The following is a 17,705-nucleotide window of genomic DNA, read 5'->3' as shown; positions in this document are numbered from 1 at the left end:
TACAGGAAAGATCTGAATGTCCCTGATAGCCATGATAGTGCGGTCACTGAACTTGAGCCGGACATCCTAGAGAGTGAAGTCAAGTGGGCCTTAGGAAGCATTAGTAACAACAAAGCTAGCGGAGATGACAGTGTTCCAGCTGAGCTATTTAAAATCCTAAAAGATGATGCTGTTAAAGTGCTGCACTCAATATGCCAACAAATTTGGAACACTCAACAGTGGCCACAAGACTGGAAGAGGTCAGTTTACATACCAGTTCAAAAGAAGGGCAATGCCAAAGAGTGTTCAAACTACCGTACAATTGCGCTCATTTCACATGCCAGCAAGGTTATGCTCAAATTCCTACAAGCTAGGCTTCAGCAGTATGTGAACCGAGAACTACAGGAAGAACAACCGGGGTTTCGAAGAGGCAGAGGAACTAGAGATCAAATCGCCAACATTCGCCGGATCATGGAGAAAGCAAGAAAATTCCAGAGAAACGTCTATTTCTGCTTCATTGACTACACTAAAGCCTTTGATTGTGTGGATCACAACAAACTCTGGCAAATTCTTAAAGAGATGGGAGTACTAGACCACCTTACCTGTCTCCTGAGAAACCTGTACGAGGACCAAGAAGCAACAGTAAGAACCAGACATGGAACAACCGATTGGTTCAAAATTGGGAAAGGAGTACGACAAGGCTGCATATTGTCGCCCTGCTTATTTAACTTATATGCAGAGTACATCATGAGAAACGCCAGGTTGGATGAATCACAGGTCGGAATTAAGATTGCAGGGAGAATTATCAACAACCTCAGATACGTAGATGATACCACCCTAATGGCAGAAAGCGAAGAGGATCTAAAGAGCCTCTTGTTGAGGGTGAAAGAGGAGAGTGCAAAAGCTGGTTTGAAACTCAACATTAAAAAAACTAAGATCATGGCATCTGGCCCCATCACTTCCTGGCATATAGAAGGGGAAAAAATGGAAGCAGTGACAGATTTCATTTTCTTGGGCTCCAAGATCACCGCAGACGGTGACTGTAGCCATGAAATTAAAAGACGCTTGCTCCTGGGGAGGAAAGCTATGGCAAACCTAGACAGCATAGTAAGAAGCAGAGACATCACCTTGCCAAAAAAGGTCCATATAATCAAAGCTATGGTTTTCCCAGTAGTAATGCATGGCTGTGAGAGCTGGACTATAAGGAAGGCTGAGCGCCGAAGAATTGATGCCTTCGAACTGTGGTGCTGGAGAAGACTGTTACGAGTCCCCTGGACTGCAAGGAGGTCAAATCAGTCCATCCTAAAGGAAATCAACCCTGACTGCTCATTGGAAGGACAGATACTGAAGCTGAAGCTCAAATATTTTGGCCACCTAATGCGAAGAGAAAACTCCCTGGAAAAGACCCTGATGTTGGGAAAGATTGAAGGCAAAAGGAGAAGGGGACGGCAGAGGATGAGATGGCTAGATAACATCACTGATGCAATGAATATGAAACTGAGCACACTCCGGGAGAGAGCGGAGGACAGGAAGGCCTGCTGTGCTATGGTCCATGTGGTCACGAAAAGTCAGACACGACTTAACGACTGAACAACAACAACAACGCTATGATGGTTGACTTGACTGAGAGTAATAACTGAAGGAAAACAATTTTAGAGTTATCTGGGAGCAAATTGATTGAATAAGAGAACAGATGTGGGTGATCTGGGGTGGACTGCAAATTAATTTAAGAATCTGGAGAGAATTTGGATGGGAAATTAAGTGTAAAGAATTATTTTGCAATTTTACCATTTGTTCAAGGGAAAACTGCTTGCCAGTTACTGCTTGTAACATATAGTTAGTATATTTTGTGACTGGCTCTGCTTGCACCTGCTGCTATTTTTGACTGGCCCTGCCTGCACCTGAGACCCACCATTTTGTGACTGGTGAGTCTAAGTGATTTTCAGCCCTCTAAAGTGGGCCCTGGGTGTAGAACACTTGAGAACTAATGAATATATGAGATCTTGAGATCTAATGAATATATTCCACTTTATATTAAAGGGAATTTCCATCTTTCATGGTATTTTCTAATCATCTCATTTTTCCAGGCTTGACATCCAGACCTCAGGTGCTCATAATGTTTTCGTCAAATACAAGACAAGCATTAAAACTCCCAAATATTTTCTGGTTCAGATTTTAATCCTAGCCAAAGAAACAGTCTCCTTCTGTCCCCTCCCTCCCTCCCACCCAATTTATGAAACACTGGCAGCAGTGGCAACCTGTAACCAGCAGAGGGAGGGAGGCGGGAAAGAGTTATCTCCCTTGCCTGTACCCACTTCCTGCAGCTTGACACCACTGCTGGAGGTCTGCTCAAGCAGTGAAGGGAGCAGGGTGAAAGGGAGGGAAGATTAGGGTTTGCTGCTCACAGGGGTGAGGTTGGGTGGAATCCAAATTTGGATTGGCTCAGAAACAAAACAAGCTATTTCCTGATCTGGGGTAAGTAGCTCAGCTTGTTTCTGAGCCAACCCAATAGGAGCTAGGAGAAGCTCACCACCAATCACTAGTATTTACAGAGATATGTTTAATTTGAACTTGAGTACATTTATTGCTACTATTTCAAATTCACCTACATGTACTTGATATCCATATGCCTTACTATACTTTAGTACTATTCTTTGTACTTTCTCAATTGAGTTAACAGAGTCAGTAATTAAAACAATGGCATCTGCCAGTAATGTAACTGCATTGCTGCTTTGGATTGTATTGATTATTTGTATATCTCTGTTGCCCTGACACTCCACTCTGTAGGAAAGGTCTTTATACCCAGTGCCTAGGAGAGAGCTTCTCTGGAGAAAAAAATGTTCTCAATAATTTCCATTTATCAGAATCAATATACCTAGTAATTGTATAGCATTCTATACCATTGCTTAAATATTTTTCCTAACTCATATTCTTCCAAGAATCACTCAAAAATGTCCATTCTAGTCTATCAAAGGCATTCTGTGCGTCAAGTAACATCAAAATGGTTGGCACACTGTTTCTTATTTTTTCTTTGAAATAATAATTCTTCCAATATTATCAAATAAGTAACTAGCTTTAATAAATCTCATTTGATCAAGATCAATATGATAAAGAAAGCTACCAAGTTTACCATCTTTATGGACAACAGGATCTTATAAAAAACAAAGAGGCTTGTGGCAACTTAAAGACTAACACATTTATTCTGGCATAAGCTTTCTTGCACTATAACACCCTTCATCTTGGCATAACATATTCATAAAGTGTTACTGAGTACATATAAAATGTTACTGAGAGTTTAAGGTATATAAGTGGGGGAGGTAAGGGGGGACGAACTGTAAATAGTGAGACCAAAAGGAAACTAAATGCAGAGAGTTCTGACAGTGATTATTAACAGCAATTAATTAGTTGCTGCTGATAACACAAATGTCCTAGCACTAGGTAAGCCAATTAACACATATGGTGTGATAAAAATCCATTATCCTGATTTAAGCTTCTGGAGATACAATTCATCAAGAGGTTCAATTGTAATTTAGCAGTCTCTCACTCCAGTCTCCCACTGAAATTTCTTTGCTTACCAATGGCCATTCTAAGGTCACTGACAGAGCGTCCTGGAAGGCTGAAGTGTTCTCTCCCTCTTTGTTTTTTAATATTGCTGTTTCTTATGTCAGATTTGTGTCCATTTATTCTTTTCCATAGAAAAGTTTGTTTCATGTAGAATGTCGATGGGTATTGCTGACAGGATCTCATAAGCCCTCTTTCATGTGTTACTCCTGTGAAGGTGACTCCACACACTGATGGTAACTAGGGCCCCATCCTTGACATCAGGTGCACCACTGGGTCTGTCTCTAGACACCCACATATTGGCACGCACGTCTGCAGGAAGGCAGGCTTTGCAAGAGCTGCTGCCCAATTGCATGAGAGCCCTAATCGCATGGAAGCATATGCATGAGCAGCTTTCATCCCTGCAGACATCCATGCAGGGATGTGTGACGAGCGGAGCCAGTAGTATATTTAGTGCTAGTAGCAGAGCCGGTAGTATGACTCCACTCCCCATCATTGCATGGATGCCTCCTCTTGTGAGTAACACATGGAGTGTCTGTACTAATAAGTGAAATGGATGTAAAAAAAATCTGGTAGAGATTTTTCCTTACAAGACTTACAAGTCTTTTCCTTGTACAGTATATGTATAGGTATCCATTTCACATAATTCCAAGTGGAAAAAAATCTTACATAACTTGATAGATTCATAATAAACTTGAGTGACAGCAGATGAGAGAATTGCTGAATTTTTTTTGTAGAATTCTGCTGGTAAGCCATCTCAACCATATTACCTTTCAATGCTTTCAATGGAATTTTGTACTCCTGGAGAATTCTATTTAAGTGACTAATTTTAGGGTTATTTAACCTATTCAGAGATTTCCTAATATTTTCTTAGGATGATATTTCTAATGTACATAAATCTTTTAGGGCGCAGTCCTATCGGGATAGTTGACTACCTCCAAACTGGGAGGTGGCTGACTATCTAATGCACGGCAGGCAGAGCACAGAGGGGATCTACGCTGCCATGCTCCTGCTGCCCTGCATTTGCAGCCAGACAGCAGATTTTCACAGTCTAGCTGAGGACATCAGAGCAGGGGGGTAGGCCAGAGGGTGCATAGGAAGCATCATAACAATGCTTCAACAGTCTCCTCCCCTCCAGACCCCCGGGAAGCACTGCAATTATGAGCATGGAGACATAACTGAAGAACCATGCTGCCTATAAGGGGGAAGGGAGTGCAGTTTCTGGGAACCAAGCTCAGTTCCCAGAAACTGAAAAATCCTATGGCCATCTAGACACTGTCTAGCAGCATAGGATTGCTCTTTTATTTTTAAAAAAATGGTGATATTTCTTCTGTTTCATGACAATAGCTATTGCTACTGTCCTTACTGTTTTTTTTAAATGACAATGTCCTGTTGTCATTTTACTAGTTTCCATGTCAACATTTTACTAGGCTTATTTCCAAATTCACAAAAAATCTTGATTATGCAAATTCATCTTCTGTTCCACCTTATGAAAATGGAGAAAATCTAGCTCCTTTCTGGCCATCGTAAATGTCTTATGAATCCAGGGCCAGTTCCAGGTTTTGGGGCCCTCAGCAAGATATTAGCTCCTCCTCCTCCCTGGCCATTGCACAGAGGGAGTGGGCAGGCAGCAGTAGTGGCTACTGTCTGTGCTTGCTACCACGACCGGTAACTCATCCATTTGCTTGGCCACTACTACCTGCCCTCTTTTTCTCCCCTGTGCAATGAGCCCAGAAAAGGACACCTTCCCCACTTCTATATGCTCCCCTTTGCCACCCAACAAAACCCGTCCCTGACTGCTGGATGTGAACAATTTCTGACAAATATAATTGAAAGTATGGTCATTGATAAAGCAAAACATGGCTACATGACTAATGCAAAAGACATGATAAGGAGCATCACATGAAGAATTTGTTGCTGGGCTGTACCACTTGAAATGGGGGGGGAGTATCAGGTGTGTGAATGTTCGCTCCCTCATGTATTAAACAATGTCAGGGAAAGGCCTAGGCTGGAAACCTTCTCCCTAAAATGCTACTCTTATATGTTCAGCTTGCTTGAAGGGAAGTGTTTGTTAGTTTGTTTGCTTTCTTTTCTAAAACAATCAAACATTCTATCTCCTATCTGCAGTCCAAAGTGGTATAGCTCAACTTTACCAAACAGAACTGGTGATTATGTACAGCAGCCCTCAGGAAAGAATGAATGAATGAATGTAATGGCTTCCACATTCATATTGCATTCCACAATGAATGTAATATCTTCCATGACTATGCATACAAAGTAGACAAATCAGAATGCTTATATTTAAATAGTCTGTTCTGACAAATCTAGGCTAATTTCCAGTACCCCAAACCAGCACAGGAGATTTGCAACCTCCACTGACGTGGATGTGCATCTGGATACGAATGTGCATGAGATACTCATCTGGTCACCATTGAACTTACTGAATGGATTTAAAGCAGCTGGAGAAATGCATCCTTATCCCAGGCTCCTAGTTACAAGAGGAAGAGCATGACTGTCTAAACATGCATAGGATTGCGCCATTGAAGATCTAAGACAATTGACACTGGAAAGTCCTTTCCTCACTCACATCACAGCAAGCATTCTCAGTGGTGATGGGGATGGAATGAACAATGACTACAATTGAATATGATTTAAAAAACACCCAGATGTTCTTTAAAATGTGTGACTCACCTGCACTGATGAATCACTAAGTATTTGTTCCTGTTTTTCACTGCCTGGAGGAGGAATATTGGGGCTGAAAACCATGAGATCACTCTTGATGCCAGCTTCACCACTCACTCCCGCCAAGATGTGGCTGTGACAATTTGAATATGACCAGCTTCCCACTTCACTGGCACATACCAGTGTGGCTGTGCCAGGACCATACATCATGGCCTCCTTTGCCTGGGACTGGCATCGCAAAGCAATGTATAGTATGACTGCAAGCAGAAACAAGCTGGACACTGAGCAGATGGCGATGATCAAGTATTTGTTGACATTGTCCACCAAGGGCTTTGGGCTCCCTCCCATCCTGGGAAGGTGAGCATCACTGTGGATGAGCTGGGTGCTTGCCACCAGGGACACACTCAGTGTAGCAGTGGCTGACAACACTGGCTTCCCATGATCCTTCACCAGCACCAGCAGATTCTGTCTGCTACCACTAACATCTCCTTCATCAAGGACACGCGTAGTGCTGACCTCACCACTGTGCAGCCCCACTCGCCAAGGACCATTGGTCCCCTCATGCATTTCATAGCGCAGCCATGCATTGTAGCCTGAGTCAGCATCCAGGGCATGGATCTTGCCCACTACATGTCCGGCCATCACAGGAACCACTAGCAGAACAGGCACTTCCTGAGCCAGTCCAAACACTGCAGGTGGATTGTCATTCTCATCCAGCACAAAGACTTGCACCGTTACGTTGCCACACAAGGAGGGCAGCCCAGCATCCTTGGCCCTCACCTGGAACTCCAGCAGCTTCAGCTCCTCATAATCCAAGGGCTGCAGGGCATAGAGCTTCCCACTCTCCGAGTGCACTGAGACGTAGCTCGACAGGGGCCAGAGCTGCTCGTCCATCCAGTAGCTGACCAAGGAGTTCTCAGCCACATCTGGGTCTGAGGCAGACACTGTGAAGATGTGGGCACCTGGCGGGTTGTTCTCCTTCACAAAGACCGTGTAGGAGGGCTGAGCAAAAGCGGGTGCATTGTCATTCACATCACCAGTGGGTACCACCAGGCTGCTGGTGGCTGACAGGGATGGTGCCCCTTGGTCTTGGGCTCTTATGACCAGTTTGTATTCTGCCACCTGCTCCCGATCCAGGGGCTCAGCCACCACCAGCGAGTAGTAATTCTTGAAGGTGGACACTAGCTTGAAGGGGAGCCCAGTGGGGTGCAGGGAGCAGCTCACTTGCCCATTGGCCCCTGAGTCCTGATCTGACACACTGATCAGGGCCACCACCGTCCCAGGCAGGGAGTCCTCTGGCACTGGCACTGACAGGGACTTTAGTGACATCTCGGGGGCATTGTCGTTGACATCAAGCACTTCGATGACAATACTGCAATATCCGGTCATGGGATTGCTCCCTTTATCACTAGCTTGTACTTGAATCTCATACTGGTGATCTTTCTCAAAATCTAATTTTTCTTTAGTTCTTATTTCACCATTAACTGAATCTAAGGTAAATATATTTTTTAATTTAACAGGCACATGGGTCTGAAATGAATACGTAACATCCTTATTGATTCCCTCATCCAAATCTGTGGCATTTAACTTAATCACTAATGTCCCACTTCGAACATCCTCTGCCATTTGGACTTTATAAACTGATTGATTAAAGGCAGGTGTATTGTCATTTTCATCAAGCACAGAAATCACTAGCTGCGCTGTGCCGCTGAGCTCTGGTTTCCCCGCATCTATGGCTGTGAGCAGCAAGCGATGCATAGCCTTGACCTCTCTGTCTAGAGAGATCTTTAACAGCAGTCCTAAGGATTTACTTTCATCATGTTTCCTCTGAACGTCTAGAGTAAAGTATTCATTGGGGCTGAGGGTATAGGTGAGATGAGAGTTGGGACCAATATCTGCATCAGAAGCTCCCTCCAGTGGGAAAAATGATCCAGGCATTCTAATTTCTGAAACAAAGACATTTTGTTCCTTTCGAGGGAATGTAGGGGCATTGTCATTTATGTCCTTGATCTCCACCTCTACATGGAAGACCCTCAGAGGTTTATCTACAATTACCTCCAGGTGAATGGCACACACAGGGCTTTTGGCACACAGCTCCTCCCTGTCTATCCGGGAATTCACAAATAAAATCCCATTCTGAACATTTACCTCTAAATAATCCCCTTGGCTTTGGGACTCCATCCGGAACATCCGAAGCACCAGCTCATCCACTTCCAGCCCCAGGTCCTGGGCGATGCGGCCCACGAAGGTGCCGTGCTGGGATTCCTCCAGCACAGAATAATGGAGCTGGCCGCTCCCCACCTCCCAAGCCATGCTGAGGAAAAAAACCTGCAGCAGTTGCCTTCTCACTCGACACCATTGGAGCAAAACAACCATAACTAAGGTAGGTTTAATTCCTAGTTTTTAAAATTAAATCCACTATCTAATGTTGGCATTAAATGTTGGGGAACAGCCAAATGTTACGCTGCTGTATCCATCCTGTCGTCTCACAGCCTCTGCTCTTCTTGTATAGCTGGGAGGGGCTTGGATCTTTGTATCAAACAAGCATTTTGATTTTCAGTGGGCAGCGACATCTTGTGACAATTGGTATAAAAGGCATTCTGATTTCCATTCCTTTTAATTTTTTTATTTCCTCTATTTCTTTTACTCGAGTATTAATTAATTACATTCTAGAATTCATGTGAAGTTGGGTGATATATTACACTGTAATATTGTTCCTTGAATTGTTCAATTGTTCCTTGTCTTAAGTATATCATGTTAATTATTTTCTTTTAAAAATCTAAAAATGCAATCCACAGGGTAGGTGGAGTACTTTAATTGGCCAAAATTAGATTAAAAATACTTTGGGTTGTAGCCTCTGCTTTTACATGTTGCTAGAATTGTACTGCCCTTTTTAGACATTATCTTTTTTGAGATCCATGGTACTGGTAATTTTTCGTTCACTGTGTTTTTTGCAAAGGACCAAAAGGGCCTGTCCCAAAGGCAAGTCTGTCTTGCCACCAGTCCACGCTTCTCCCGTCAGTCTGTACCATGATGGCTGTGGTCACAGCATATAGCTAAATGGACTTGCACAGTCTGTATGGCTCCAGCAAGGTTGCCGATAAGCCACAACTACGAGGAAAGGGGGAAAGCCTCAAGTCCCTAGTCTGAAGGGGTGCGGGAGGTTATTTCTTCCAGACCTTAAATATGGCAAACAAGAGAAAACCCATCTGCTAAGTCAAGGAAGAAAAAGAAAGGGTGCAAACCACATGCTAGTCATGGGAATCCCTGAAGTCCCAGAAGAAGGGGATGGGTCACAACAGATAAACAGGAGAATGGACGTTGCAAAATATCCTTTCTACCTAACACATGCGGATGCTGTGCACTCAGTGAGTTTCATTTTGCTCCATGAATAATAGAGCAAAATGTTTCCTCTGTGTTTTGAATTTTACATTGTGAGCTCCTTGGGGCAGGGACTTGTCCCCATGTACTCTGTAAAATGCCGCATACAGTGAAGGTGCTATATAATAATAACCATCGTCATCATCGTTCTATCCTGAAATCCTAATTCCCCTAACAAATCTAAACGTGGCTTGAGTTTTCAGCTGTATCTAATATTTAATTATATTTAATCAACATGGGTTTTCCCTGTGGAAAGTACAGTGTCAATGGAAGTATCTGAAACAATGGCACTCTACATCACATTTCTCTACCTTCTCCATAATAATTTCCATCTCTCAGTTTCCATAGGTTTCAGTATTACACTAATGGAAACAGAGAGTGAAAAGCAGTAAAACAGTTTTCTGTTCTAACTCACTGTGAAGCAGAATCATTTACCCACAAGAACCAACCTATGCACTCCAGAAAGAGACGTGCTAAGAGCAGAGGCCAGGTTCCATGGAAGGGGTGCTTATAGAGCTTGAGCTCCAGGTGAAGCATGCAAAGGATACATAAAATAGAACAGGTGGGGAGGAAGGGGACTGCAAAAGGAATAGGAAAACCACCAAAAGGGTAACCGAACAGTCCTACACCATGGAAAGACTCTGAACAAGTAATGTATATTTTAAGAATGTAAGAACAGAACACAGTCCAAAAGAATAAACTGCAGTTAGATACAATTTACATATGAAGACTCCCATGTATCCAAAAGGGCAGCATAATTTGCCAGGATCTCTTCTCCATCATCCCAGAGTGCAGGACACGGAATAATGGGCTCAAGTTACAGGAAGCCAGATTCCAGCTGAACATCAGGAGAAACTTCCTGAGTGTTACAGCAATATGACACTGGAACCAATTACCTTGGGAGGTGGTGAGCTCTCCCACACTGGAGGCATTCAAGACGAGGCTGGACAGCCATCTGTTGGGGATGCTCTGACTTGGACTCCTGCATTGAGCAGGGGGTTGGACTCACTGGTCTTATAGGCCCCTTCCAACCCTACTATTCCATGGTTCTATGGTTCTATGACTCTATGATTCTATAATTTAGCTCCATAATGCTCTATATAGGTACTTCAGTTGTATATACCCCAAAGCAACAGTAAGAAATCAACAGTTTCAGTGCATACTTTATTGATAGAATCTCTCATTCAGAGCGTGAATTGATTCTATCCAGAGAAATATTCTTTTTTTCTTTTCTTTTTTGCTCCATCTGTCAAAGCTTACGGATGTACGGAATTATTTAAATAATATGAACAATGCAATCCTATATAAATCTACTCGTAAGCCCCACTGAGTTCAGTCAGACTTACTCCCAAGTAAGTGAGCATTAGGCTGCATCCTGTACATCTTTACCTGGAAGTAAGTCCTACTGAACTCAGTGGAGCCTACTTCTGAACAGACATATAGAGGATTGCATTGTAAAGGACCTTTTTGAGAACAGGGAGTTATTTTCCCTTTGATAAATTGGGGAAATGTATCCCTTTGATAAATTCGTAAGTATCTAGAGTTGGACCTCTTTTCCCTTGGCGGGTCGCTTCATTAACTATGTTTCCGTCCAACCTAACCTCCAAGGAGCTCAGAGCAGCACACATGTGTTCCCCCTTTATTATTCTCACAATAACCCTATGAGGCAGGTTAGGCTAGAAATAGTGACAGGCCCAAGGACACTCCGTGTATTTCAAGGCGGAGTGGGGATCTTGTCCCAGCCCAATACAAGCTTCCATCCACTACATCACACCATCTCTCATCACATAAGAACATCAGAAGAGCCATGCTGGATCAGACCAAGCCTCCATCTAGCCAGCATTTTGTGTACACAGTAGCCAGCTACTCATGGGAAACCCACAACCATGACATGGGTGCAACAGCACCCTCCCACCCATGTTCCCCAGCAACTGGTGTACATATGCATACTACCTCTGATACTGGAAGTAACATATACCCATCAGGACAAGTAGCCATTGATGGCCTTCTCCTCCAGGAATTTGTCCAGTCTCATTGTGAAGCCATCCAAATTGGTGACCATACTAAATCTTGTGGTAGTGAATTCCATAGTTTAACTATGTGCCATGTGAAGAAGTACTGGAAAGTTGTTCCAGCCCCTTGATCATTTTAGTTGCCCTTTTCTGCACTGTTTCCAGCTCTACAATATCTTCTTTTAGGTGTAGTGACCAAAACTGTATCCAGGATTCCAAGTGTGGTCGCACCACAGATTTGTATAAAGGCAGCATGATATTGGCAGTTTTATTCTCAATTCCTTCACTAATTATGCCTAACATGGAGTTTGCCTTTTTTTACAGCAGCTGCACAATGGGTTGACACTTTCATCAAGCGTCATCCAAGATCTCTTTCTTGGTCAGTCACCACTAGCTCAGATCCCTTCAGCATATGTGTGAAGTTGAGATTTTTTGCTCCAATGTGCATCACTTTACACTTGCTTACACTGAGCTGCATTTGCCATTTGGATGCCCATTTTCCCAGTTTGGAGAGATCCTTTTGGAGCACTTCACAATCTGTTTTTGTTTTAACCACCCTCAATAATTTGGAGTCATCTGCAAACTTGGCCACTTCATTGCTCGCTCCTAATTCCAGATCATTCATGATCAGGTTGGCTTGCTCATCACCCATGAGCAAGCCAAGCCACCACCTCCTGCTTCACTTTTTTTTTTAAAACTTTTCCATTTACTGTAATGATTTTCAGAAATGCCATTGATTAAACAAGTGTGTGCAGAAACACAGACAGCTTGGTCGTGTCATTCAGAGCTTTCTATCCTTTGGTTTTACTTTATTATCAAATGAAGACACTTGATATCCACACAGTATCGAAAGTCAAGGATTTACTGCGATTTCTAACTTGAATCATGCCCATGATGTTCCTTTTACAAAAATGATTCTCACATTTTAAAATTGTGCACAAGAGGAAGATAATGGTCTGGTTTGCATGACCCAACAGCCCACCATGGGTTAATTTACCTGCAGGGGCTGTTGCTTTGTGCTGGGCACCTGCAGGCACCATTTTTGCATGGCACCCGCAAGTGCCCAGTTTGCCATGGGTTGTTGTGTTGTGCAAACACAGGCAGCAGAGGTTGTTTGAGGATTAGACAATGGGTTGTCTAACCCTCAAACAACTCCTGCCACCTGGGTTCTCGTGACACAACAACCCATGGCAAGCCAGGAACCTATGGGTGCCATGCAAAAATGACACCCACGGGCTCCCAGCGTGACATGACAGCCCCTGTGGGTAAATTAACCCATGGTGGGCTGTTGTGTCATGTGAACCAGGTCATTAAATTTTGATCACAAACTTACTAGCCCCTTCACAACTAATGCTGTGCTTCTGTTACCGGGTGACACTTGACAAATGCCTTTTCTTGCATTAGCCTACCCCATCAAGAATATTTTAAAAGCATGTTCTTAGTTATAAACTATGTGGCCCATATACCACTTAACCTCAGTGAAAAAGCTCCCACTTATGTTGAGGACTGCTGAATTCATGAATCATACAGCAGTATATTTTGCTACTGTATAGTCCCTCTTCGTGTTCAGTTCACATCCTGCTGTTGTCAACAGCAAAACAGTGATTGAGTTCTAGCACTGCTTAATTTACTAAGGGCGCAATCCTATGGCAATGCCCATAAGCCTCTGAACTCAAAATCCTATGCAAAGTGGGAAGAGCAGCAGAGCCGATCTTCGCCTCTGTGTTCCTCCAACTCTGCATTATAGCTACACAGGCTTTTTCACCCACCTAGCTGGGACACATCAGAGCAGGAGAAAAGGAGGCTGGGAGACCTCGGGATACATTGAATCCCAGCTTCTCCAGTCCCTGCCCCGCCCACTGGCACGCCCCCTTTAACTCCTCTCCAAAGTTGCCTTTGTGACCTCAGGCAGCCGGCATATTTCTCTCTGCACTGGCTGTGAGGGGGAGGGGGCAGGGAGTGCGGATTCCTGGATCTGTGGTCAGAGCACTGTCTCTCATCTCGGATCCAGGAATCCACATTATTCTCTGCCCCCTCAGACTCTGTCTAGGGGCCATAGGATTGTTCCCTAAGTAATAAACATGAGCTCTGATGTAAGAACAGGATTTTAAAATCTAGGATTCCTTTGCCTAAACTATTTAAAATAGCTTGTCATATAATTAGTTCATTTCATAGAAGGAAGGATTGCAATAGCAGATTGCTCTCAGAGTAAAATATGGTACCGAAATTAGAATGAGAATGCTTGCCCCTGGTAGTGGGAAATCAGCACTGACAATACTACAGTTGATCTCTCTTGAATTAGACAATATTTTTAACACTCTCTTCTATATATTCAATTATCTGTCTATATTTAATTTTTCACATTAGCACCTTCAGTATAGATCCAAAATGTCAGATGCATTCTGTAACATTTGAATTGCAAATTATCCGTTAATTTCTTAAAAGCAAGATAGTTAATTGATTAAGGCCACACAGTCCTGTGCATGTTTGAACAAAGTGGGAGTTACTTCCATGTAAACATTCAAAGGATCCAACTGTAAATCACTTTAGTCAGTTAGCAGAACTAGAAAGTTATTTTAAGAAGAAATAATAGGAAAGTGTTGTTGCTATTGCAAATGTTACTATTGCATACGTTTTCATGATGATCTTCTGTCCATATATTTTGATGATGTTCTGTTCTTAATTATTTATAACATTTTGTCTACTTATCATATTTTTGTATTCACATTTTGTTTACCTCCAAGGAGCTCAAAATGTCATACATGAGGTTATCTTGTTTTATCCTTACCCTGTGATGTAGATTATGCTGAGAGATAATGAATTGCCAAAGGCCACCCTGTGCAATTTGTGGCCTGTTGGAGATCTGAATCCATTTCTTGTATTCTTCTTGTTATGTCATCATCACAATGCATCTAAATTGGCACTGAAGCCAATTTTTCTCAAATTTTGCTAGATCCTGTCCAATAGTTTTTTGAATGGAAATATATTTTATCCATAATAACTCATTAGTAATACAGGATACCAACTGAAAATGTGACTACAGCTCATAGAAAATACAGACATTTCCACACTGATGATGCTAATTTGAAACCAAACAACCAACTGAAACTCATGAATGTCACAGTTGCCCAGAGACTGAGGCAGATATTAGAGCAGGACCCCAATATCTGCCCCAGCTTCCTATATTCTTTCCACCAAACTACATCAGCATGCAATATTCCATTGAGATTTTTAAGCAAAGCTGGATGGGAAGGTAGGCAAGAAATTAAATTAAGTGAAACCAAAATAAACATAAAAATATGTACAGCGTTTTCAAGCTGCAGCATGTGCAACAGCTGGCCAGTACTCCAATTCAATATATTCAAATCATAAAGGAATACAAGAGTGCAAGGATCTTAAGGCTTCCACCTCACTTACCTCTCCAGATGAATTTGGAATAAGCTCCTTTGCATTTTCTGCCTCTGCATTCATAGCAAAGACAGGAATATTGGGAGTGAAAACCATGAGATCACTCTTGATACCAGCTTCTCCAGCCACACATCCCAAGTTGCGGCTGTGGCGTTGTGAATAGGACCAGCTGCCCATGTGGCTGGCACACACCAGTGTGGCTGTGCCAGGGCCATGCACTGCAGCATCCTTGAGCTGAGCCTGGCACCTCAGGGTCACATACACAACGATTACCAGAAGGAACAAGCTAGACACTGAGCAGATGGCAATGATCAGATAGATATTTGTACTGTCCACCAGAGCTGTTGGGCTCCCTCCCATCCTGAGAAGGTGAGCATCAGCCTGAACAGCCTGGGTGCTTGCTACCAGAGATATACTCAGTGTGGCTGTGGCTGACAGCACAGGCTGGCCATGGTCCTTCACCAGCACCCACAGAGCCACGCTGCTGCCTATATCATTTGCCTCATCCAGAGCATGTACAGTGCTAATCTCACCACTGTAAAGCCCCACTCTCCAGGAGCTACTACTTCCTTCATGAAGTTCATAGCGGAGCCATGAATTGTAGCCAGAGTCAGCATCAAGGGCATGGACCTTGCCCACCATGTGCCCAGCAGCCACAGGAACCATCAGCATGATGGGCGCCTCTACTGCCCTGGACACAGCAGGCACATTGTCATTCTCATCCACCATGAAGACCTGCACTGTCACGTTGCCACTCAAGGAGGGCAGCCCGGCATCCTTGGCCCTCACCTGGAACTCCAGCAGCTTCAGCTCCTCGTAGTCCAAGGGCTGCAAGGCATAGAGCTTCCCACTCTCCGAGTGCACTGAGACGTAGCTCGACAAGGGCCAGAGCTGCTCATCCATCCAGTAGCTGACCAAGGAGTTCTCAGCCACATCTGGGTCTGAGGCAGACACTGTGAAGATGTGGGCACCAGGTGGGTTGTTCTCCTTCACAAAGACTGTGTAGAAAGGCTGACCAAAGGTAGGTGCATTGTCATTCACATCACCAATTGGCACCACTAGGCTGTTGGAGGCTGACAAAGAGGGAGCCCCTTGGTCTTGGGCTGTCACTGTCAACCTGTACTCTGCCACCTGTTCTCGATCCAGGAGCTCAGCCAGCACCAGCGAGTAGTAATTCTTGAAGGTGGACAGTAGCTTGAAGGGGAGCCCAGGAGGCCATAGCATGCAGCTCACTTGAGCATTGATGCCTCCATCCCTGTCTGAGACACTGATCAGGGCCACCACTGTTCCCAGCGGAGAGTCTTCCATCACTGGCACAGACAGGGATGTCACAGACACTTCTGGAGCATTGTCATTCACATCCAAAACCTGGATCAGAACTTTGCAGTGTCCAATCAGAGAGTATGATCCTTGATCAGCAGCTTCAACTTGCAATTCAAAAAAGTTAATGTCTTCGAAGTCTATCTCTCCTTTTGTTTTGATTTCTCCTGTGCTTGAATCGATAGAGAAAGTGTGTCTTAAATGGGCGGACACCATATTGCTGAAGGAATACAGTATTTCTTTATTAGATCCTTCATCCAAATCATAAGCCATTACTGTAAGTACTGATGTTCCCACCATGCTATTTTCTAGCAGATTCACCTCATATACAGACTGATTAAACATAGGGACATTATCATTTGCGTCTAGGACAGTTATCTCCAGCTGCATTGTGCCACTTAGCTCTGGTTGTCCTCCATCAGTGGCAGTAAGTAATAAATGGTGGACAGGGGATTTCTCTCGGTCCAGGGCATTCTGTAGCACCAGTGCTAAAGATTTTCTGTGGCCACCGTGCTTCTCTTCACGTAGCTGAAAATAACCATTTGGACTAAGGTGGTAGGATAGCAGACCATTCGAACCAATATCGGCATCCGAAGCTCCCTCCAGTGGGAAATAGGAGCCTGACAACCTAGATTCTAAAATAAACAGTTGGTGTTCATTTACTGGAAAAATGGGAGCATTGTCATTTATGTCCCTGATCTCAACCTCTGCATGGAAGACCCTCAGGGGTTTATCCACAATCACTTCTAGATGAATGGTACACATGGGACTCTGGGCACACAGCTCCTCCCGGTCTATCCGGGAATTCACAAACAAAATCCCATTCTGTACATTTACCTCAAAATAGTCCCTAGGATCTTTGGAAACCATCCGGAACATCCGAGGCACCAGTTCATCCACCTCCAGACCCAGATCCTGGGCAATGTGGCCCACAAAGGCACCATGCTGGGATTCCTCCAGCACGGAATAATGGAGCTGGCTGCTCCCCACCAACCAGGCTGTGTGGAACAGAATCAGCTGCAGCAGCTGCCTTCTTTCCATCGAGTCAAATGAAGCAAAAAATAGGGTGCTCCCTGATACTATGAATCCATCCTTTGGCGAATAAGAACTGCTCTGGAATCTGTTTTGTCACAATAAAAAGGGTTGCATCTCATTACATTCTGTTTGATGACATTTGGTGTTTTTCCCCTGGATTCTTGCATCAAATGATTTGCTTTTCATCTGTGGGTGCAGCAAGACATTCCCTCAGGTTCCCAAACAAATTTTGTAGGCAAGGGCGACATCATGTGTCTGAATTCAGAAGCACCGGTGGTTTGACTGGAGGGGGCAGGATGTTTTACCAAATTCTTTCTCCTCTTCTAT

The 17,705-nt window shown here is 43.8% G+C and overlaps 1 protein-coding gene and 1 pseudogene across 1 annotated transcript; both read right to left on the bottom strand.

Annotated features, from left to right (window-relative positions):
* Window positions 1-2,210: 2,210 nt before the first annotated feature.
* Window positions 2,211-8,978, bottom strand: LOC146347550 (protocadherin alpha-3 pseudogene; annotated as a pseudogene).
* Window positions 8,979-9,240: 262 nt separating this feature from the next.
* Window positions 9,241-17,384, bottom strand: LOC146347549 (protocadherin alpha-3-like). The gene is made up of 2 exons (XM_084851543.1): window positions 15,033-17,384; window positions 9,241-9,333 (listed from the first exon to the last, which is right to left on the bottom strand). Exons 1-2 carry the CDS (start codon window positions 17,382-17,384, stop codon window positions 9,241-9,243), a joined length of 2,445 nt encoding a protein of 814 aa, XP_084707669.1.
* Window positions 17,385-17,705: the final 321 nt, after the last annotated feature.

Source organism: Heloderma suspectum, chromosome 4, assembly GCF_057233095.1.
Source record: "Heloderma suspectum isolate Gila_16-S chromosome 4, 16-S_ref, whole genome shotgun sequence".
Lineage (NCBI taxonomy): Eukaryota > Metazoa > Chordata > Lepidosauria > Squamata > Helodermatidae > Heloderma > Heloderma suspectum.
The sequence above is the reverse complement of the archived record's forward strand: the minus strand, read 5'-3'. Positions and strand labels throughout refer to the sequence as shown.